This window comes from Ornithodoros turicata, chromosome 6, assembly GCF_037126465.1.
Source record: "Ornithodoros turicata isolate Travis chromosome 6, ASM3712646v1, whole genome shotgun sequence".
Lineage (NCBI taxonomy): Eukaryota > Metazoa > Arthropoda > Arachnida > Ixodida > Argasidae > Ornithodoros > Ornithodoros turicata.
The window spans coordinates 5,820,371-5,843,472 of NC_088206.1; the positions used below are offsets into that span (position 1 = coordinate 5,820,371).

At 42.7% G+C, this 23,102-nt stretch overlaps 2 protein-coding genes across 4 annotated transcripts in view; one reads left to right on the forward strand and one right to left on the reverse strand.

The window, feature by feature from the left end:
• LOC135398939 (tRNA (guanine(6)-N2)-methyltransferase THUMP3-like) overlaps window positions 1–23,102 on the forward strand; it is a 283,535-nt gene that overhangs the window by 200,033 nt on the left and 60,400 nt on the right. The window lies entirely within an intron of this gene.
• LOC135398938 (calcium-dependent secretion activator-like) overlaps window positions 1,060–23,102 on the reverse strand; it is a 58,551-nt gene continuing 36,508 nt past the window's right edge. For all 3 annotated transcript variants that reach the window (XM_064630510.1, XM_064630512.1, XM_064630511.1), the window contains 11 exons: window positions 10,961–11,117; window positions 10,759–10,900; window positions 10,514–10,669; window positions 10,296–10,413; window positions 9,785–9,820; window positions 9,580–9,654; window positions 9,426–9,509; window positions 9,008–9,133; window positions 8,824–8,928; window positions 8,609–8,754; window positions 1,060–6,658 (listed from right to left, as the gene is read on the reverse strand). In XM_064630510.1, the coding sequence (XP_064486580.1) occupies window positions 6,460–6,658; window positions 8,609–8,754; window positions 8,824–8,928; window positions 9,008–9,133; window positions 9,426–9,509; window positions 9,580–9,654; window positions 9,785–9,820; window positions 10,296–10,413; window positions 10,514–10,669; window positions 10,759–10,900; window positions 10,961–11,117 (1,344 nt within the window). In that variant the 3' untranslated portion in view covers window positions 1,060–6,459. The remainder of the gene's footprint in view (window positions 6,659–8,608; window positions 8,755–8,823; window positions 8,929–9,007; window positions 9,134–9,425; window positions 9,510–9,579; window positions 9,655–9,784; window positions 9,821–10,295; window positions 10,414–10,513; window positions 10,670–10,758; window positions 10,901–10,960; window positions 11,118–23,102) is intronic.

Genomic DNA, 23,102 nt, shown 5'->3' on the forward strand with positions numbered 1-23,102 from the left:
CATGAATACGTATATGTTTGAAGGTGGGAAGAAAAATCTGAGACAGCCTTTTGAGAAAACTGGACTGGGATGCTCCAGACCAGAACACAGAAATTACTGTGGATGAGCAAAAGGGGAGAAGGGCAAAACGCACCAGCCCCCAGAATAATCTAGTGGAGGACGCGAAGAGCATCATTGCTCTTAGCAGCCGCATAAGTGCTGAACGTCATGTCTTTTCGTGCACTGCTAACTATACGGGATACTATATAATAATATATTCCGTAGTCGACGAGAGGAGACCTTTGCAGTGTTTGTGAGCAGTGAGCAGTGTTTGTGCGTGTGTGCATTTTCTTCCACTTGCATGCTCCGCAGGGATGACAGGAAACGCGCACTGTATTGCAATTTCTGACGGTATCCGTAAAAATATATATGTTTGTGCAGGTGGATACAGTCCTGTACAGCATCCTGGGAATAGCTGCCAAAAAAATCCCGATCCCGTCCAGTGATCCACATTTAGAAATCCCGAAACTGTAAAAATGGCACGGGGATTCCGAACCCTACCTTTGAGTGTCCTGAGCCAGCTTAAAAGATTTGCAAACGACCGTGATGACGTTGTTGTTGAGCTTGTGGGATATATTGTTGGGTTAAGATAATGCAGCCCGATTGTACAACGGAGGCATCGGCGTTTAGGCGATGAAGGGGGGGGGGGGGGTCTCTTTGAGCGCAATTGACTAAGGATGCCAGAAAGTGGGGCAAGAGTACAGCACTTGGGGAACCTTCAGCCAAGAGCTATAGCTGCTGATCCAGAGGAGTTAAGTCAGTAGCAGAATTTCCCAAGGAGATGAAAGAGCTACAAAAAGAACGAAGACACACTGACGACCACCCCTAACAACTGGTCTTGTTTTCCATACACTCTTTTAAAATCAAGGGCCCTTACTCCTCAAACTGGGAATCTACCCCTAGAAATCTTATCATAGTTCCGGAAAAACTTCATCCTTGTTGTAGTTCGGTGTCCTGCCGGTGTAGTGAAGGTGCTCAACACTGCAAATACTGTGCTGCCATCGAAGACAAGATACAATATCACTATTTTCAAATCTTTATAGAGTACACATCTCCGGAAAGTTACACAGCTACTGGGCAACTCGGAGGACAATCTGCACAACCGAGCAACAACAACAGAACAATTTCAATTGTGTGAGCTCTCCCCCGTGGTACACCACACTCAGGCTAACCTATGTCCACGACGTCCTCCTCTTAGACTTCTTTATTTAAGGCATAACGAGGAATCGTAATATAGAATCATAGGCGCGCGTACGTTATTATCAAAATGAACAACTCAGCACTACACTGTGGTGTAAATGTGTACAACCTCTGCGCTACCTTCGCTACAATTTGTGAACGTGTGCTGCGCACAACAGCTATTTACACGGCTCTCGTGTCTCGTACAGTAAGATGCATACTAAAGCTAGGTAGCAACACATTTTTTTTCCCCCTTATTTGCTTTTGTGGGACAGCACTTCTCTGGAGCAAAGCATAGAATGCGCAACTACTCTGCGGGGGGGCTTGTGGCTAGTGCAAAGGGAGGCGCACCAGTGAGACAAGAACACAGGGGGGGAGGGGGGGGCACACGCGGGGCTCTGCATGTGTATCGCTCGCGCCGTGGGGTTACACAACAGATGATGAAGATGCGGCGTGATCTCGTGTGCGGACCGTATTACTGAGACAACGAAAACAAGCTCGTTGTACAGGGTGGCTAAAATTAAGCGACGGGACTCTTCTTGCCTATCCTTGCTGACGTACAAAAACTTATGGTACTTAAGTAAAGACTGCTTTACGCCTCTACGATATAGACAGTTATCATCTTTGCGATAGGTTCGAAGGGAAGACTTATGGCGTTACTTCCCTAAAATTTCACTCCATCGAGTCATGAAATCCCTCGCGCCGGGGTTACTTACTCTTAAAAAAAAAAAAGAACAAAAATATGAAAGAAAAAAAGAAGAAAGACATAGCTTACACCACGATGCTCATCTGCTGCCACCCATTAAAGCAGAACAAACTGATGTTGTTGCAATACAAAGTATTATACTACAAGCACTACCTCATGCAAATTGTGCGCTACTGCGTGCCAGCCTTGTCTGGCACTGTCCAACACTGTACAGAAAACTCAATAAACAGCCCGTGTTCTGTTTAAGCAAACAATTGCCACGTCACACTTAAACCGTCATGTTTGTTCGCAAGTCATGTAAGCAGGGCTAGAGTTGTCTGCAAAATTGTGTAGCTCGAAGTATACTAGAACGGCTTATACAATATATATATATTATCATTACATATTATCTCAGCGTGCACTTAATTGAGTATTCATGGTCAGTTCGTGCCTTCTTAGTATTACCTAGCATCCTTTGACAAGCTTTCACAACGTTTGAACTTTTGAGCTATAGGCAACATGAATTTCAATACCAATATATTTTTCTTTAAGCTGTTCTCTAGCACAGGTGGGTCTCAACTTTATCTTTTTCAGTATTGAACTGTGGGTACTGTTTTGACGTCAACACTAAATATGGGGTGTTTCATAACAGCACTCGTACTGTTCCAAAGCATCTTCGGTAACAAACCACATGGCAATTGCATTAAAACCAAAATAAAAGCACACTCTCTTCACCCAAAGCAATCACTCTTCTTTCAGTGCATCTGTATTGCGCTCTTATGGAAATAATCACCCCCAGTAGGCAAGGTGACGGCAAGACTAGAAAAAATGACTAGAACGAGAGTCAAAATTTCACACCAGAGGCGCAATCGGCTACGAGAGCATTGGAAACCTATCAAGAGGGAATAGTACAGACTCGTATTGATTTTATGTTAATTAACTACGATTTTTGTGTTGTTTGTTTTTCAAATACAGAGTGTGCTACGTGGTGAACATCTCCATTTTGCGTATTTTCCTTGATAGAAACAGAAGAGAATTTCTTTTGTGAACACAGATTATGTTGTGATGCCAACGTTACACAATAACGTATACGGCTTCCTAGTCATAACCTAATAACCTACTCTGAGAGACAATCTGATAACATTGCGCAAATATTCAATTTAGAGATTTATACAGGTACACTTTGCAAAAATGCTCTTTTTAAGAGGAACTCCAAGCACCAAGGTACTGCGAACCTCTCCTGCAAATTCCGTACAACTACGCACGGGAGTGTTTGAGAAAAATCAGAATTGAATCAAATCAAGAGAAATCACAATTGCAGGTAGAAAGTCACACGTAGATTCTACGAAGCCTTACGCTGTGCCATTCCCTCTTAACAGACCAGTGAAGAACACCACAGTAACAACACACACAATTTGAGAAAGCACAAAAATGAGTGCATGGGAAAAAAAAAAAAAGAAGAAAAAAGATAATAGCCCCATGGTATCTAGCGAGAAAAAGAGAGAGAGAGAGAGAGAGTTCACAGATCAAAGTGGAGCTAGGAGAGACACCAACAAGACACATGACACTATTTTTTTTTTGTTGTTGCAAAAAAAATCTTAATGAAAGGCCCTCCTGTACTTCCACTAACGGACGCCACAAAGAGATAGACAAATCAAAGGTCAGCTGTCCTACCGAAAAATGCGGAAACAAGGTATAGAACGTTCGTTGTCTGGATTTAGTTTTTTTTTTTCATATATATGTATATTTATACATGTACACTAGCAGAGTGTCTGAGTGTGGAGAGGCAGCACCGAGATAGATAATCTTGTCTTCGCCGAGATCAAATCACCACAAGACGGTGACGAGATGGGCGGACTCGGTTGCGGTCAAAGATAACGTTTCGTTAATATCAACTAGACATCGAGATTCTGACAAGTTGACCCTATTTGTAAAGTTCTTAGAGTCTATATAGCTTATAGCTCATCAAAGCTACTATAGAAAGTGCAGTGGAACTTTGTTGTGAGGGGGGTCTTTGATCGTACGAAAATGCGGGAACTGATGGTCCGAATTCTTTCCTTTTCTTTTTTTTTTCTTCTTTTTTGTGGCAAAGGTGAGGTACAGGACAATGTGAAAGCGACAGTCATGCGTTTTCTCCTGCGAGGATAATCTTTTGAAGCAAGCGCGATCTGATAAGGTGTTCTAATTCTGAATCGAAAGTGAGTATTTTTGATAACTGGATTCAGTTTTGTTTGGATGGACACCCTTGAATGTCTGGTTTATTTGTGTACATGTGTACTTCTGCAACAAATCTCCAATTTCGTTTCTTATGAGCTTAACATCAGTCACCAAGAATTCTGACGATATCACAGATGGAAACTTCAGTTCGCAGCAGGAAGCATTCACTGTCCATGGCTTCAGCACCCACATTTCATTTTTTTTTTTTTCCCTTTTGCAGAGTTTTACCCATACCTACATGGTTTTTGCATCACTGTGAATTACAGGGTGCTCATTATTCAATATGCAGAGACAAACATTTTGATTATTTGTACTCCAAAATTAATCTTTTTGTTGGACTTACATGACTCATGAGTTACATGACTCATGAGTTACATGACTCATGAGTTACATGACTCATGAGTTACATGACTCATGAGTTACATGACTCATGAGTTACATGACTCATGAGTTACATGACTCATGAGTTACATGACTCATGAGTTACATGACTCATGAGTTACATGACTCATACATGCTATACCTGATGAGATATAATGTCATACTTAATGGGAATATGTTCACTTCAAAATACCATTCTTACAATGATAAGGCTGACCAAGGAACTTGTTTTTTTTTTTTTTTGTATAGAGACTACAGAGATTTTTTTCCCCTTCCTTAACAACACCTCATTCTTGCTACTGAAATGCATTATTACGTATATATCTATAAAAGTTAGGGAGATCATATTGGAGAGAGATCAGTGAAAAAAAATTTGATACTCCTCACAGCAAAGTCCAGCTCAATTTTTTTTCTTTTTTGTCAATGATATACACAAATAGTAGAGCAACAAATTTAATCTCAGTTCTCTCTACTCAAGCGAGTGCTTCTAGCTTCTCTAAAAGTCGTTACTTTTTTTTACAGTGAGAGGAGTCTTTTATGGTAATGTGAATCTCACACTACAGACACACGCTATTCCTTAGTACGTGCTATATATCTTAGTGCTTAGTTTCTTTATTTTCATAGGTACACTGAAGAGAGGCTGCAGGGATACTATTGCCAGGGTATTTCACAAATTCCAAGGCCAGGCCAGGATGGCAAGTAGCGTATTTCTGAAATTTGCGTCAATTAACGGTTAATTAAAGGTCAATTAACGTGCAGATCATTCAAAGTACAATTTTTGTAAAAGTGATGGAACCTTTGTGTGCACATCAGTACTGAACACTGCTTCGAATCTGGTTGCCTTACGAAATTTTGAGTCGGGAGAAAAAGACATTTTGTGAAAATGACTTCCGTGGAAGACTGTGAGACTGATATATCTTGACAGGTCACTTTCTAAGAGTAAATTGGCAAGTAAGAATAGACTGCCTTAAATCCTTCTTTACTGGTCACAACCCAGTCTTTAAATTAACCAAGCAATGCAGGCAGTTTGGTCGACCCGCTCAGAACTGATATGTATGCGCTTACAATTAAACAACTGATCCTGGCCATCCTGGCATGGTTGTTTCCACCCGTGTGAGATGCATTACGGCGTCACTATCAACTGTACTGTCCCGCGCGTTGTGCCTCCACAACATTACGCGCGTTACGTCGTCAATTGCGCTTTCGTCGTGGTCAACCCCGGAAAGCGACGGCAGCGTTTCTCCCAGACAGAACGTGCCGAAAAGATGCTGTGATCGAAAAGCCGCACTCGAATAGACTATTGTGGGAACGTTGAGTGGAGCCTCACTGCAAGAATCAGATGCAAAATGTAGTGCGGTTGCAGCAAAATTATCGTGAAACGGCTCCAGCACAATGTAGCATGGCAAGAGGCCCAGAAAATATTCTTTGTAGTGAGGTTCCTCTTGCCAGTTCGAAAAAATGCTTTTTTTAGCCATGGTAACCTCTCGTTATAAGTGGTTTGTTTGTTTGTTTATAACAAAATATGCACGGCATTCTCACAAACACAAGTCGAGCGAAAATGGGTGATGAATGCACGTTGCTAGATTACGACGACGACAGCGCGAGAGTACCATAAGGCAGCGAACCATTCGATATTGTTGGATTCACTTTCTTGTGGTAAAAAAACAAACAAAAAAGAAATGACACCTCACGAAAGGTAAAAAGGTAATTAAGTAGGCTGCGAGGCTCGTCTGCACCGTTATAACGAGAGTTTACCGCCCCCGATGGTGGGACGCTCGCAGTGACGAACTGCAGTCCGGCTGTACACAGTGGCACTTTATCGCTTCCACGGCTCAGGTGATGGGCGAAGAGTTGGCAATGGTTGTCCACTGCAGTTCCGCTCTAGTGCCGACTTATAGTCCTAGAAGCAGGCAGGACAACAATCGTCTGTCCAACTGGAGACACGGAGGGTGGGAGCTTCAGAAATTCAAGAAACCCCCGGAGAACTTGTTTGCGAAGCCCCCGACGCCTCGGGCCAGCGTCGAGATGCGTCCGGTCACGTTTTGGGTGACGTTTTGGATGCGGCTGACGTAGCCCTCTGCCCCTTCGCCCCCGCTGTCCTGGAGTATGGCGGACAGCTTGGGACGCGAGTCGTCAATCCCCGTCTCCGGATAGTCCCTGCAAAAGGGGTGTGACGTTAAACGACTATATATATAGTTCTATATTTATCCCTACGATGCTTGCAGTTGTGATGATTGGCATTCTCACGGTACTATGGTAGGGCTTGTTTTTTTCAGAGCTATAGTTTGTGGTGATATGTACTCGTATAAATGATAGGATAGAGCAGCACGACAACAAGTGCAAAGGCAAAGCAGTTATGCTCTGTGTGTCCCGTGCCCTCGTCGTGGAACTGCTTCACCCAGATTGTTCTTAATGGCTGCTGGCACCATGTACTGACAAGAAAAATCGTTGGAGATCTAACGGCGAAATTCCCCATGATACCAAAAATAGGTGCCACATATTCGAAGGCATATGCAGCAGTGAAGTGCGTTCTTCCCACTTTCTCACCATATATCACTTCCCCATTTACACCTATTACTTTTGCAAGTGCGGGGGGTGTCAGGCAATCATTCTAATTCCTTTGTCCTATAATAGCGTATTGCCATTTTACTTCGTTTACCCCCTTAGATGTTGTGCAATGCTCAACATTCACCAATAAGGCTGTGTATTGTCTTGCACACTAAGCAATGCAACTACTGCTTTGCAACCCACTTTTTCCCTCCTGCTAGTACCTGTACTATATGATGTGTAACATAGGGAGCTATTCAACAACAACAACAACTCAACTCATAGCATTCCTGAATTGCTCTGATAGACAAGCCCCACGCTGAGAACACCCACACAAGCTTGTTCACACAGCAAAAAAAGCACAAGAAGCCTCCACCAGTTGATTGCCAAGGACGAGTGAGATTCAGTAAACCAACTTACAAGCGAAACAATGTCGACTTGCATTCGGACACTTTTTCTGCAAACCAAGCATGATATTCCAAGTGTGACAAATCAAGCAAATAATATGTTTAGCATCGCGGCCATCAGACAGTCGCATCTTTCAAAGGAAAAGTACATGCAGTCAAGCTCATCTAGAACAAGTGGCATTATGCTGAATATAAAACAGAATAACGTTTTTAAAGACAAAATGCAATCGAAGTGAGAGTCAAGCAGGTGACATCTCTAACTTTCTGATAGATTTCTGATAGATTTCTGATAGATTTCTGATAGATTTCTGATAGATTTCTGATAGATTTCTGATAGATTTCTGATAGATTTCTGATAGATTTCAGATAGATTTCAGATAGATTTCAGATAGATTTCTGATAGGTAACTTTCTGATAGATAGATTGCACATACGAGCCTTTTGTTGCTGACAAAAAGTGCCTCGACATCAAACCAAGAAGCTTTGAACAATGCTCATCATACATAAAGGATCTGCCCTTCACATTTAGACCCTTAATTTTTTGTTTGTTTGTTTGTTTTTCAAAGTCAGGGTAAAAATTAGCTGTAAAACAGGGCGATATTGTGTGATATTTTCTGGTTTGCAAGAAACACTTCACTAGACAAAAAAGTAGAGAACTCCGACTTAACATAACGAAATAACAAACCTTGTTATTTTGTTATGTTAAGTCTGAGTTCTCTACTTTTTTGTCCAATTATGTCGTCTCCCGGCTTTTGGACTATTTTTGCAAGAAACACTTCTCGCATTTCAAATGAACATGAGATGTAAGCTGGCAGTGCTGAGCACAAAGTATTTTAGAGCTGTCCAGTGCCTGCATGGTTGCCTGAATCTGTACTTTGACGAGTTTGGTTCTCTGAATTTTGGGTGCTCTACCCGACATGACAATGGTGCGAGTCGGGAGGAAAAAAAACAGGTTTCACCCTAAAACAAGGGGCTCTATTCTTATTCTCACACTCCCCAGCATTTTGGAGAGCCGTTTTGTGGGCCATATACAACAACTGTATAGATGATACTCTTTAGTATTGTTATTATAAATGAGCTCAACTGCACTCATTACCTGCACACAAACAGGAAGATGCCGCCGCTTAAATCTAAAAAAAAACAAAAAAACTCACTCAGCATCCTCTTTTTCGCGACTGCTTCCATCAGACACCGATGCTGCAGCCTCTTCCAGCTGGAGTCGGCTGCAAACTGTCTGGTACACTTTGGAGTTGAGCTTCTCTTCTTCGATGCCTTGCAGCTCAAAGTCCGAGTACAGTTTCTGCTCATGTAAAACAGTAAGAGATGAAGTATGTGATACAGAAATACACACAACAAAGGATCTATTTACCCGAGCAATGTGCAGCAGTGCCGATAGCTGGAACGAATGGAGACCGTGGTCCAGTCTCTCTGACAGCCAAGAGCACAGCATACTCATTTGGGCAGAGTACCATTGCTGCAAGTCAGGAGGAAGCATTTTTGCCACCATTAAGCACTACTATACCTACTTGCCCGCGATGCAATCCTGCACTCACCTCAAATAGCGCGAGCACCCAAAGCTCGTCGCTAACTTTCTGTCGGAGTTGCTCCATGCTGTTGCGCACAAAGTTGACGTAGGTCTGCCCCACTTCTTTGCCCGAGCTGGACATTCCTTGCCGATACTAGGGGAGCAAAGCAAGGCATTTGCGTGCTGCAGTAAAACCTCCTTGTAGTCATGAAATGGGTTAAAGGGACTGTAAAGTGAATGGTAAACCTATATAACCCGTATCATATACCTATATAAACCTATATAACCCGTATAATATACCTATATAAACCGTATTTGGGTTTACAGAAAAAAAAAATTAAAAGGTTCCTGCATGTGTTGCAGAAAAGCTGACAAACTTTCCACAGAAAGGGAGGCTCTAATGTACACAACACCGAGTGAAACACTGTGTGAAAAACGTGACTGACTGTGAGTGAGAGGATGGGGGCGAGGAGGCTGCCTTCGTCATAACGAGACAGTTTGCTCAGTGTGGCTTCCAAGATGCTGGTCAGCTGGAAAGCATAAGGAAAAACAGTTTGAATATCAATGCGTTCTATGCGTGATAAAAATGACATGCTATACCTTGCCTATCAGTCCAGATTGCATTTCTTGGAGGGTTCTATCCACCATCTGATCTATTTTGCTGTGGTACTGATGCTACAAACAACAACGACAACAACAACTTTACTGCGAGATGATGATGCTATATGCAAAGCAACTCGGGCAGGTCAGTGTATACCCTACGGAGGATATATACAACTGCGGCTGTAAAATGCGGGACACTTACCACATCTGCACCATCAACTGTACATAGTTTCAGCGACTGAGGAGGAGAAAATGCAAACGTTGATGCAGTCACGTACGTGTGCAGCCTATGCATAGAGCCCGAAGTTTTCGGGAAATATTTTTTTTCTTCTAAATTCGGGGGGTAATAAAATTGGTAAATAAACGTGTGCCCTAACTTCACGCAAATTAGGGTGAAAGAAAAAGCTTCCCGTATACTAAATTCGGGGAGAAACCTGGCTGTATTACTCAAACTAACTGTACTAGTTTGGCATAAACGGTGATGTAACTGCTTTAATTTACTTTTTAATTTAATTTAATTTAATTCGCTGCCAAACAAGTTAGTGTGCATTCCTACAGACGTATCAGCGAGGGCAATTTGCCGGGGTGAAAATCGGGTACCACCCTAAGAGGCGACCTTCGATTCGGGGTGCAAATTTGGGGAAGAATCGGGATAAAACCCCAAAGCTTCAGGCCCCGTGCATGTAGTTTGAAGTGGTGCTCCACGTACGTACCTGTGTCCTGGCTTCCAGGGCCACATTAATCATAGCGCACATTTCAGAGGGGACAATGTAGTCAGTGCTGGTCCACTTGCTGCCACGCTTCTGCCATTGCTGGAATGCTTGCAGAGTCCTAAAAATAATTGACGTTTACCTTTTTTTTCTTCCAAAACGTGACCTCTCAAAAAAGCCTACGAACGGTCGTTGTGCCACCTATTAAAACGAGCATATACCTATTAATACAAGACTCCATCATATCACAGGCCATCAGCTTCAGCCTCTGCTCCAGATGTTTGGCAAACACCTCATCTGGCCAATGCAAGTCTCGAATGAAAGACTGCAGTGCATCCAGCTTCCAGAACAACTCTTCCGAGGACGCGCAACCGTTCCTGCAATCAACAATGCCTCAACCGTTTGTTCACCTGCCGGCGTGCACGTGAGAGAGAGAGAGAAAGAGAGAGTGAGAGAGAGCGGTTACCCCTTAAGTTCCCAACGTTCCTTCTCAAATCCCTTGTGCAGCGACTGTACAATGGAAGACTCCATCACATCAACATAGCGCACCACCTGAGGCGCGAAGGTGTCTCTCAAATGCTGGTGGAAACGTCCTCCGCACAGGTTTTCTGAAGCAGACGATTCCCCGCTCATCGGGTGTGTCTCAGCGGAGGACGGGAGAGGCTTACCATCGATGCGCAGATAGTCGTTGAGCACCTGCAGGAGGGGAAAGCTGTCCCAAGTGTCGGGCGGTTGCTCGGCCAGCACAGAGTCCATGTCCACCGCAAACAGGGACCAAAAGATCTCGGCATGCTCCACCAGCAGGTCGCTAAACCAAGCAAATGCCTGCAGACAAATGTGTGCGTGCCTTCGAAACCGTGGGCAGACTCTTAAGCGGGTACCCTCTTCCTTGTACCAAAGTGCGGTTTAGTCAGGGTGTCGAACCGGAATCCTAACCAAACCGGAACCGAACGAAAGCACTACGTTTTTGGTACCCTGGAACTGAACGAATGAAAAGTACTGTTCCGAACCGGTTCATCAAATGGTTCGGCATTATTTATTTATTTTTCGTAAGGCGCTTGGACAAGAATGACGTGAAAGTTGTGAAGGACTGCCTAGTCGAGGGATAAACTGCCTCAATGCTGCAAACGTTATTCAAAATCCCGTCTACAGGTTTTCCCGGCAATTTTAATCCAAGTGCAAGCTAAATTAATCCATGCCCCATAAAGTTTGCATGGCACGTGGATTACTTTAGCTGGCACTTGGATTAAGATCACCGGGAAAACCTGTAATACATGTGAATGTGGCGCACGATGCTCGTAATTCTTTTGGTCATGCGCTTTGTGTCTTTGCGCTTGGGTCGTGTCTCAGCTGTGAGTCGTGTTTCTAACTTTGTAGAAGAAAACTTAACTTTTGTTTCTTTGCGACCTTGTTTTGCCTACGGTGGGGCCTGTTGCGCTCTGAGCACCACAAAAAAGTAGTACTAGTCAAAGATATACTACTCATTATTAAGATTTCCCGTTTTCGGACTCTGTGAAAAAGAAAAAAGAAAAAAAACGCCGATTTTGCGGACAACTACAAAAAGCGGTTTTCGGCGATGACTTTTCTGATGTTGCCACCCACAACTAAAATACTAAAAAAAAAAAAAAAGTCATTGCACATTTGAACACCTTCATTACTTGAGAACCAATACCCCTTTACAACATGAACTTGTTATAAAAGACCATCGTGTACATGTTCAACGACTCGCAGGACATGGCATATCCTTCTTTTCTGCAAAATATACTTAGAAAAAGCTGCTTAGAGGCTATGTTTGTATCACCCCAGTTAGCACCTTCTTTGTATCCCCTATTGCTCTGGAAAGCAACAGCATCTCAGTGGTGGTATTCTGGGACATGTCAGGCCAAATTGCTAAGCCTAGTGACGGCAGTTATCAGCGGTTATTCGTTTTCGCCGAAGGCACGAAAAAATTTATCGGCGAACAGTTTTCAGCGGTTTTCAGTAGATACGGAGAACCGGAAACCATACTCAGCATTTTGCCAACGTTTTCTTACTTCTGCTCGTGTTCAACAACGTGCGTGCATTATCAACTATATCAAGCATATTTTAAATAAATCAATGCTTGATGTCACAACGCTGTTGACTTAATGTGTTCCTGGGAAAGCTTGCATCCTGTTCCACACACTATAGTGTACTGCCCTAGAATGTTGGCACAACTTTTTCTGCAGTGTGCTGAACCATTATGAACCCAAATACCCCAATTCGAGCCATTATTTCTGCGTTCTGGAACTGAACGTGAACCAAACCAAAATCCCTGAACCTGAGGCGAACCCGTAAATTTTTCGGTTCGACACCCTGGCTTGAGTTCCTGTTTCCCACAGACCCCAGCAAAGCTTTAAGCAAGTCTAGTCTCATGCTTACAAGAGCCAGCAAGAGCACTTTCAATCGTGAATAAGCAAAGGTAACTAAGCTGCCATTACTCAAAATGAGGGTGAACTAGATACTTGTCATTTCATTGCTCTTGGATTCCAAATAATACCAAATGTCGCAAAAATAAATAAATAAATTGCGACATATTTATTAGGGGTGGATATATGACAAATTTAATACAACTAGTCCTGCTAGGATATGCTAAGTTTAAGTAATCTTCGTATTATACAGAGTATCCTTAACGAGGTGATGAACCATTTCTATGCAAATATGACGCAGCAGGTCCAGTAGGGAAGGAAGCAAAATTGAGAGCGAGAGAAAGAGAATGAAAGTAAACAGGGATGCCCGAGATAAAATACCAATACCAAATACCATACCAAAATACCAATTTTTAACACACTGGAAAGAATTAAGATGAGGGCTCATGCTTTCTTTGGCAGACATATTGAACAATAAAAAAATCCTATAAAACTCGTCATTTGCTCATCTTGTATAGGTCATTAACACTAACTATCCACTCGGCTTGTTTCAATTTTCAATGATCTGCCCTTCTGAATCATTTATTCAACTTGCTGACGAAGATTTGCAATGTTCGTGCATCAAGTTCATCAACCTTACTTTTTTAGTTCAGAGTTAGTTCCACAGTTAATGCCAACATGATGGTAACATCATGTCTATCTAAGAAGAAAAAGAAAAAGAAAAAAGCAGAATAGACTACTGACAATGTGTAGAAGTAAACTTTAATTGATCTTACTCTATCGAAACAGACCTTGAACTACCTGAAACTTACAGGAACATATTGTATATTTTATATGGTACATTACAGGTGCTCTGCTTTACCTTGAGCAACCACGTACACATAACACATTCTAATGTCCAAAAGTGTGTCCAAAAATTGCGCTCAAAAGTGTGCAGGTAATTCGAGCACCACTCTAAGATGAAATTGTAGGTTTCGTTACAGTGTACTACAAAGTCACCCTTGCACGAAAAAAAGAAAAAAAAAAGAAGTTATGAAGTGTGTATGGCTAAATTCAAGATTCTTGTTTCATGAAATGTCTTAGAACAGGAATTACTCAACAGCTGCTCTAAATCATTAAAAGTAAGAGGTAAAAACAAAAAGGTCTATGTACATACACAGCTGCACAGATCACATGTAAAGCTGCTGAAATTATACGAGCCGTAATTTAAATCCAGCAGCTTTATTTGCCTAAGGGAAGTCGTACCTTAGGAAATGAGATGCCATACTCACCCGATCCTGAGCGTGGCAAAGCCGAGATGTCAACGTGCGACGAACAGTCACCACAAAAACACGCACACAGGGAAGAGAGGTGGACATCGACCAAAGAGGGCAGCGAAACAGGAGAGAGAGAGAGAGAAAGAGAGAGAGAAGACATGTACACTTTGTGGGAGTGCATGGGAAGGCAGTCCAAGGAGATTGTCAAGCAAGGAGGCAAGCACACACAGGCAACACACACACACATGCTACGCTTACACTGCAACCACTTTGTATGATAGAACACAGACAGGCCTTTGAATAAGGGATTTTAAGTCGTAACATTTGTTCTCTACAGAATATAACTTACTCTTAGAGATAAACGAATAATTTTGTTTCTGTGTTCGCGGCTCGTACATTAACTGTTTCATATTGTTGAATAGCATTAGAGACACCTCAATGTAATTGATGTGAATAAATTAATGTAATAAGAAACTGTTAGATAGCAGAATGTATAGATGGTATGAAGCAAACCTTCAATCCCTTATAGTGAGGCACTTGCTGCTTTATCACTGCTTCCACAGGTGATAACTTTTCTCATACACAATACAAGACTCAAGCATGCAGGCATTGATGACCTTGGGTATGTAAAATATGTGATGTTAAATCATCTATGAAATGAACATTATAGCACTGTTCACGATGTCTTTAGTGAAGCGCGATCACTAGTTCGTACTAATGTACTAAGTGCATCGCACAACTGTGTTCCTCATTGGATCATTGAAAGTATTTTTGATGAAATAAACTCAACCCAAATTCAATCAATTCAGTCACAGTCCTGCACAGAGGGAACATAGACTACTCACGACCTAATACAAGTAAAAAAAAAAAAAACTATGAAGCATACGAGAAGCTCAGATGATGTCTAGTTGCACTGGATGGCCAATGTGTTCAGATATATTAAGAAAACCTTCAAGTAAAAGAGTGGTGAAAGTAAACAATGTAGGATTTTAACGGTAGAGTAAAGTTTGAGCTCTACGGATACCACTGCATTAGCAGTGTTTGTGACTTCACGAAGTGAGCGTCTTAGGAGACAAAAAAATAACGAAGGTGTTGTATAATGCGGATCTTAAGATTCCACAATGAGGTTTTGTGTGATTGCACATATATTTACCTACACGGGTATAAGGCTGTACAACTGGACAATGCCTCAATGCAATGTATGCTGCCTACCACTGCGAGTCTATATTTACAGTGTTTCAGAAACACGATATGGCATGAAAAGTAATAAATAGTAGTATAGTAAGTAATAATAACCAAACAGAATGTGTGAGCAATAAGTAAGTGTAATGACCAAACATTGACTGCTGGTAAATATCGTCTTGAAGTTCGATACGGTACGTGCAACTTCAAAGCAGTCGGTGAAACATCGACCCACAACGCTTACACAGTAGCACATTTCATGACAGGATTTGTGTTGCATGCCTTCCCCTGGGCAGCATTGACCATCCAATACAAGAAAGGACATTGTACACCGAGAGAGAGGACACTCACCGATCGAAACGCCTGAGGGGAGGTACACACCAACAGGGAGGAGTAAAACGGGGGAGACAGGACAGAGGGACAGAAGAGCAACAGATTGGATTAGGAACACTGCAAGCAAGGCGTACAATCCTAGCATGAATCTCACACAATCAGGGGGACAGCTCGAAACAGGTGCACAAATACGGTAGGCATAGGTGTCATTAACATCAGACTTCGAGCAACATCTAACTGCCGTCTGACGTCACTGTACGAAAAATAAGGCCTCCCTTTGTTCAATAATTTCAAGACTACTTGCAGCTCTGTAAACAGCTGTGACTGTTTCCAGCAGGCATATGTCTGGAAGGTGTTAATAGGACATGGCAAGGAAGGGGGGGTGTCACATGACTCCTTCCTATGCTGCAGCCTGCAGTGCATGTAATGCCCCGAATATTTTTTAAAAACACTGGTTTTACTGGGTAGAACCTTAAAACACAAGTCTATACATCAAACCCTTCAAAAGGGTCTTTAAAGTACTAAATAAATGAAATGAAATACATATACAGTCAAAGCTCGTTAATATGACCGAGGCCGCTCTCGCAGATTTTGGTCATGAAGTGAATTGTCATATTAACGAACATCATGTGTTACGAGTCGTACCATACCCTTTACGTGAGCTTCAAAAAGTAGAATATTACGTAAGCTGGTAACAGAATAACGAAGAACAAGGCGTTTTAAGAGAACACATACAACATGAAAGTCCGAGTCTGCGAGATCCTGGGTTGTGCAAGGTCCTTCCTTGAATCTGACACATATCCGCTTCCTCATTCTGTCATTCTGTTCGTTTGCGCTTCTGAGACCTGGTCGATGAATCCCGTATGACCCCCGTATGAATCCCGTATGACAGGTCACCATGACCGTAAGGCCAAGGACACTCCGAAGGACACAAGGCCATTATGAGTCACTCCGAAAGTTGGCCCGCGTCTTAGCCGTTATAGGTGAGGAGAACCGCAGGTTCTGTGACCAATGGTCATAGTAACGAGAATAAGGTGCACGTGTCTGCCCCTAGTTGTGCGGAAAATACTGGTCATTGTCATACTAACCAAATGTCATATTCACGAAATGTCATATTCATGAACAAGAGTTAGTACATGCGGAGGCCATCGGGAGGGAACAGTTCCAGAGAATAAGGGTCATCAAGCGGGGATGTCGTATTAACGAGTGTCCTATTAATGAGGTTTGACTGCATAATGATTGTTGAGTGTACCTTGAGTGCCGAGATCGAATTGTTTTCTTGCATAATTAATGCACCCCATCTACAGAGCTACATTTCTGGGTAAAAACGCATGCAATTATGCGAGTAAAAAAAAAGGTATGTGAAGACTGGAAAGAGATGGACAAGACTGCCTTAAAGCCGTCAATAACACTCTCGTTGGACCAGAGCTAGCTCCCTTCTTGTGTGTCCCGTGTAAATATTGCACATATCCACATTACAAGTTAAGGCAAATGTTACACAAGGCCTTATTTGTGCATACAGTGTTGCCAGATCAGGCTCAAGAGGTGCAGCTGACTGCCAATGTTGCCAGCTGACCTTCGCTTACAAACCTTTCTCTTCGGACGGCCAAACTGCAAGAGAACAGGAAGGTGCTTTCATGTTCTGCCACCTTCATCAACTCATATCCACCTTTCTTGTTTCTATTTAATCTCTACGTAATTTAACTTATATATATAATCTTCAATTAAAAAAAAAAGCCTCTACAGAATACTACAGCAAGTCATTTCACCATGCTATATCTTAGAAAAGCATGAAACAAAAGGTAGCTCTAGAGAGATGACACTTGAGAAAAGTTGATCATGAGACAACAGAAGCTACGAGTGCTCTAACGGTGGGGATCGGTGCAACGAGAGGGTTAGGGAAAAAAAAATCATGCAGAGGGTACAAACATTCCAATGATGAGAGGGTACTCACAAAGTGGTCCGAGGAGGAATGACACAGAACCAAGTGACTTGACAGGTGTATTTATAGTGAAAAACAGTACATCACTTACCTCACAGACAGGTCACTGGGGCAACAAGTATGGTAAGTGGGGTTTTACAGCTTTGTGCAGTGCAACTATTGTTACACAAACATGAATATGTTTCTCAGGGAAGCTAAGAATATGCTATAGTTCGAGCAACACTATGTCACTCCCAAATGGAATGAACTGTGATAGTTGCAGGTCTTTATAATAATCTGCTCGTTGTAGGACGACTACTTGTGCGTCAGCTATTTATTTAGAACGTAGTACTTACTGTTTTGAAATGCTCATCTATTAGAGGAAACCATGTTTTAACAATTTTGCAACTTGGCATGCATTTGCAGGGACCCTATCAGACCCAGAGGCTGCACATGCAAATTTTCATGAAAAAGACTATGAAAGAGTCGCTAAAAAGCAAAGCGAGCTGGTGATTAGGGTTCATATTTCTAAAAAACCCCAAGAGAACTGCTGAGGGTTATTTACAGAGAAGAGAATTTATAGTATCAGAAGTAGCCACAGTGTGAATCAAACAGAGCTTAAGTAAATTTAAAAGTGTTACTGTGTATCCACACAAGAAATATTGTGCATAATATTCCAGCAGAATATATGTAAAACATTGCCTGCCTAGCCGTGACAGTGCAATTATTCCATGGGATATATGTAGTATTATTCTGAAATGTTCTGGTGCGGGGCACAGAAGATTCCAAGCAGACGACAGAAGAAATATAGCATCATCTGACAAGATACTCCGGTTTACTTGGAGCTGTGTGTAAAATGGTGGTTTGTGGAAGCCCCAGATAATGTGTTTCTAGCTATCTATAGAAACACATGCGGGATGTTGTTAGGACTAGACACTGCAGAGAGCAATCAGAGACATTTCCACTTGCTCTGCCTCAGCTATGTCATCGGGTGGGCCCCAATATCCTCGGATGCAAAATTCTCAGTCTCAAAATAAATAGTAGATCTCTTTATCGCTTAGTAAATTTGTTGCCTTCTGTTTTTCACCAAATCCTTGCGCTTCACCGCGACCAGCCGCAACAAAAATATATAAACCGAAACCAATTATTTACTGCAACAAAATGGCCTGCTTCGGTAGCAATTTTTATCTAAAAGGTGTCCACTGAAGGTCCCCAAAGGGGTAGTACCCATTTTAATGCCGACGGTGCCCCGCTTTAGAAGTTACGTTTTTCACGAAACTCAAGAATTTTTAATTCAATAATGAGCACCTCCCACTCATTCACACAGTACGCAGCTTGTAGGTGATATCGGACAGATACTTGTAAAAATTAAAGTTCTTCGATTGGTGCACTCGCTCGAAAATTATTCGAACATCGGGAAATATGCGAACTTTGGGAATTAACTACATTTTACTGTGGACCCGGGTACAAAATGGATACAAACATTCCCTACCTCTCCACCCCAGAGTGACCCTGCGCATATATCACACGAACTGGCGTCCAATCAGAATGCAGAAATTTTACGACCGTGGATTTGAAGCAGTGTATTTCACAGTGGGGACCACAAACCGTTTATTTTCAATTATTTAATTTTGACAAGTTTATTTTGAGGTACACATCCATCATCTGCTATGCAATGCATGGGTGACAGCTCCTCTCCGTGTAGCGTCTGAATGTGGAATAAAGGCCCTTTAAGAACATTTGCCCTTCCACATGAGCCCTCCTTTCTTCAACATGAACATTCAACAAAATGTTCCTTGTGTGAATACACGGCTAGGATTGGGAAAACCAGGATTCATCCTTGATACGAATGTGGGGTTCCCCATGAATAAGTAGAGCCATGAGGCAAAACTGAAACATGACTATATGGAGATACATTTTGTAATGTACGTGCATTTTGTAATGTATTGCGTATATATTGCATCTTCTTCATGCAGGATGTATATTTATTTCATCTTAAGATCAACTTCAAAATGCTTTTCATCTTAGCGGAGTGGCAGCGAATAACTAATGCCTAGTAAGCATATCTGGGTAATCTGACCAATTACCTGCTGTTGTCAACCACATGCATCCCATTGTTCTAATGTCTAAGAAAACTATCGAAAAACTATTCATGCATGCAAGACTGCCTTGAAAAAAGTTTCTTCTTCTCAAAATCTCTATGGCAGATGCCCATGTGCAAAAAAAGTTAGTACACATAATAGGGCAAAACTGGTTACAAAACATGGCTGTGATTACAAATCACTGACCTCTGTGACCGATATGACACTAAAAAATCACAAAGGATGAAGTACTGCAGCACCAGTGAATAGATCCACAAGCTTTTTATAAGCTTGAGAAGTATAGTGTAAGTATAGTCTTACATTGGAGGCCGTTTATAGTTTGTAGTTCCGGATGTCGCAAAAAGGCGATATGTATCTACCTACCCAAACAGCACAACATGTTGGCCCAATATTGGCAATACCGGCCCAATCTTGTGCCAATATTGGGCCAACATGCTGTGCTGCTTGGGATGACTACAAAGCTCATCTAGTTACATAATAGCTATACTACTACTACTACTACTACTACTACTACTACTACTACAAGAGCTGCCTCGTTGTAACAGTTGGCACACCTCCACTGAAAAACTGGACCTGAAGTACTGCAACGTCTTTTTCTGGTGGGGTCTCTGATGAATTACAACTTCCATATTTTGAAAATTACTTTACTTTCGTATTGGAAAGTAAAATCGCTCTGGATGCTCAAGTGCTGCTAGAAGGTGGTCAAGCACACCTCTGAGTGGAGGAAATGGAAAGCACTGCAGTAGATGTGCTTTGAGAATCAAAGATAGGACCCCTGTAAGCACTATAGGCTCTAGGGACCCTTGATAGTTTGAGCGAGGATATGGCGGTTAGCACTATCATTATGACTGTTGTCATATGCAATTGTAATGTATGTAGGTGAGGAAAAGAAAGACTATAATCACTATAAACGGTCTCCGCTACATGTGAGTTCATGCAAAATATTGGACTGATCTTCTGGGCAGCCATTAAAAAGCAAAATGTAAGAGTTCTGAAATGCCAGAGCAGTATATGGTAATATTTTCCAGAAGGAAAAAGCTTTACTTGTTCGACACCTCTTTAAAGAAATATGCAGACAATACCATAATAGCAAAACAATGTCTACGAACATGTTTAAAGTATCATGCATGTGAAAGTCTTGCTTAAAACTCTTTGTAATAGAGCTTAAGGCAACAGTCATGAGAGCAGAGATGCGTGCAATAGAGGAGCATCATCGTAGTGCATAGTACAGTCGGTGACCAATTTTTCGGACTTCCACGAGACAGAGAATCGGACCAGATGAGCGAGCAGTTCAAATTTTCTGACGGTGGGAAAAATTTATTCCCCCCCCCCCCATAGTCTTTATTCCAAAGTGACCTTGCTTGACTAATTCCAAACTGTCGATGTGTATCTGCCCTTCTGCACAAGCGGGGGACGACACATTGCGACAAATTTCTGCTAGTGTAGTGTGTCGCTGCACACGTTAACAATCGTTCTGATATTCTGGCGATGCTCTCTCTGGCACTGCTGATGTTGACGTGTGATACTGAAGTGTTGAACGTTGCCCAATCTAATCGTCATCCGCACCTTTTAAGTTTTTCCCACTGGACATAGGGGGGGTAACATTTAACTACTTTTATTACCTGTACAGTAAAACATCGATAATTTGACCCCCCCGTTAATTCGGAAATTTGGATAATTTGGACCATTCGCCCGATCCCGACAGATGCCTCTATTACTCTATGGTAAGGAACACTCGTTAATTCGGAAGCAGCTGTGCGGCCACCGGTTTGCGGTTAATTTGGACGGTACGACATCACAGCGTAGCTCCGCAAACAGCGTGCGCCACTCTACAACTAAGAACACATCGCCATGGTTATCACTGCTGTGACGTCGTCTCTCTCCCTTCCAGCATCTGTCAAGCGACCACGTCTCACTCTTTTATTTCTGTGCTGCATGCCAAGCCACGCCAAGCAAGTTGCCATGGCAACTCCGTAAACCACCCAGAAGAAATCGCGAACTGCTTTCGCCATTGCGGTTTTATGCGATCGGAGAACTCGGCATTGAGGGGTGCGACCCCCGAGGAGGACGACAGCCATTTCTGTGACTTCCTGCCTTCTTCGGTGCAACTTGCAGGCTACGTCACAACTGATGGTGATGATGCTGTTGCTGCTGGCAGTTTGACTGACGATGAAACTGTGGAAGATGAAACTGTGGACGATGTCCTTGCAACTGCTGAGAAGACTATCGTTGGACAACAAATGTGAGGAGCACCGCCTCACCTTACCTCACCTCACCTCACCTGGTGGAAGCACTTGCTCTTTTGGATAATTTCTGCTTGAACGCTTCTGCTGGTGCAAGTGCGGTGGAGCACCTAACCGAAAGCTCCGAAAACTTCCTCTAATGACGCAAATGAGCTTGCAAAAGCAAACTATTCTGACAGTTTTCTTTTTTCTTTTTTTTAAATAAATGTGTCTTCATAATGGCAAGTACACCTGTCATTATGTGGTCCAGTTTCAATTCAATGTGGTCAGTCATGTGGCCATTCAATGTGGTCAATTCAATAATTCAACATTCAGATAATTCTGACGTTTCTGTGGGTCCCGTGCGATCTTATTGTAGTATTTAGAAACAAACTGTTTTAACATGTTTGGAGCATAGTAGTCGAGCATGTGCACATGAGCTTAGCCGACGCGCACGTACCATGCCGGCACGACCACCGACAGAACAGATCAAAATATGAGGTTCGGTTCTCCAGTGACTCATAGTTTTCTGGTGACGGGCTTCGGGTGACAGGCCCTAGGCTTGTACAAAACCGTACCGCTTGTACAAAACTCAGTTTTCGGGTGACAGGCTTCGGGTGACAGGCTTCGGGTGACAGGCTTCGGGTGACAGGCTTCGGGTGACAGGCTTCGGGTGACAGGCTTCGGGTGACAGGCTTCGGGTGACAGGCTTCGGGTGACAGACTTCGGGTGACAGACTTCGGGTGACAGACTTCGGGTGACAGACTTCGGGTGACAGACTTCGGGTGACAGACTTCGGGTGACAGACTTCGGGTGACAGACTTCGGGTGACAGACTTTGGGTGACAGACTTTGGGTGACAGACTTCGGGTGACAGACTTCGGGTGACAGACTTCGGGTGACAGACTTCAGGTGACAGGCTGTCACCCGAAAGGAAACGTGGCATGCACAATCCAATCCGAAGTGGGTATGGAAAGCAGAGATGTTCTTTTGCAAAACGGTCCTAAATATTGGAAGCGGAAATACATTGGCTCTACGGGGTGTTTGACAGCGCCAATGGATCCGTCAGAAAATCAGAGACTCTGAAGTGTTCGAGTCCGAAAAATTGTTTGCCGACTGTACTTCAAGGGTTCCACCTTTAAGTTGCATAAAGTACGACCCTTTCTAGGGTAGGCTGCCCTTAGTGTATGCAGGCGTGTGTGTGGGTTATTCAAACTCTGCTAAAACATAGTCATCTAGCACAGGGACTTACATATAAGTTTACTGTCTCCAATACTGACAATAATAGCAGCCAAGATCACAATGCAGCATCATTGTGCGCTGTTGGCGCTTATTCTACGTTAATTTGCTAATTAGCTATTTCTGCACACCCAAAACAGCGTTTCAAGTCACTCCGTGAAGTGAAACG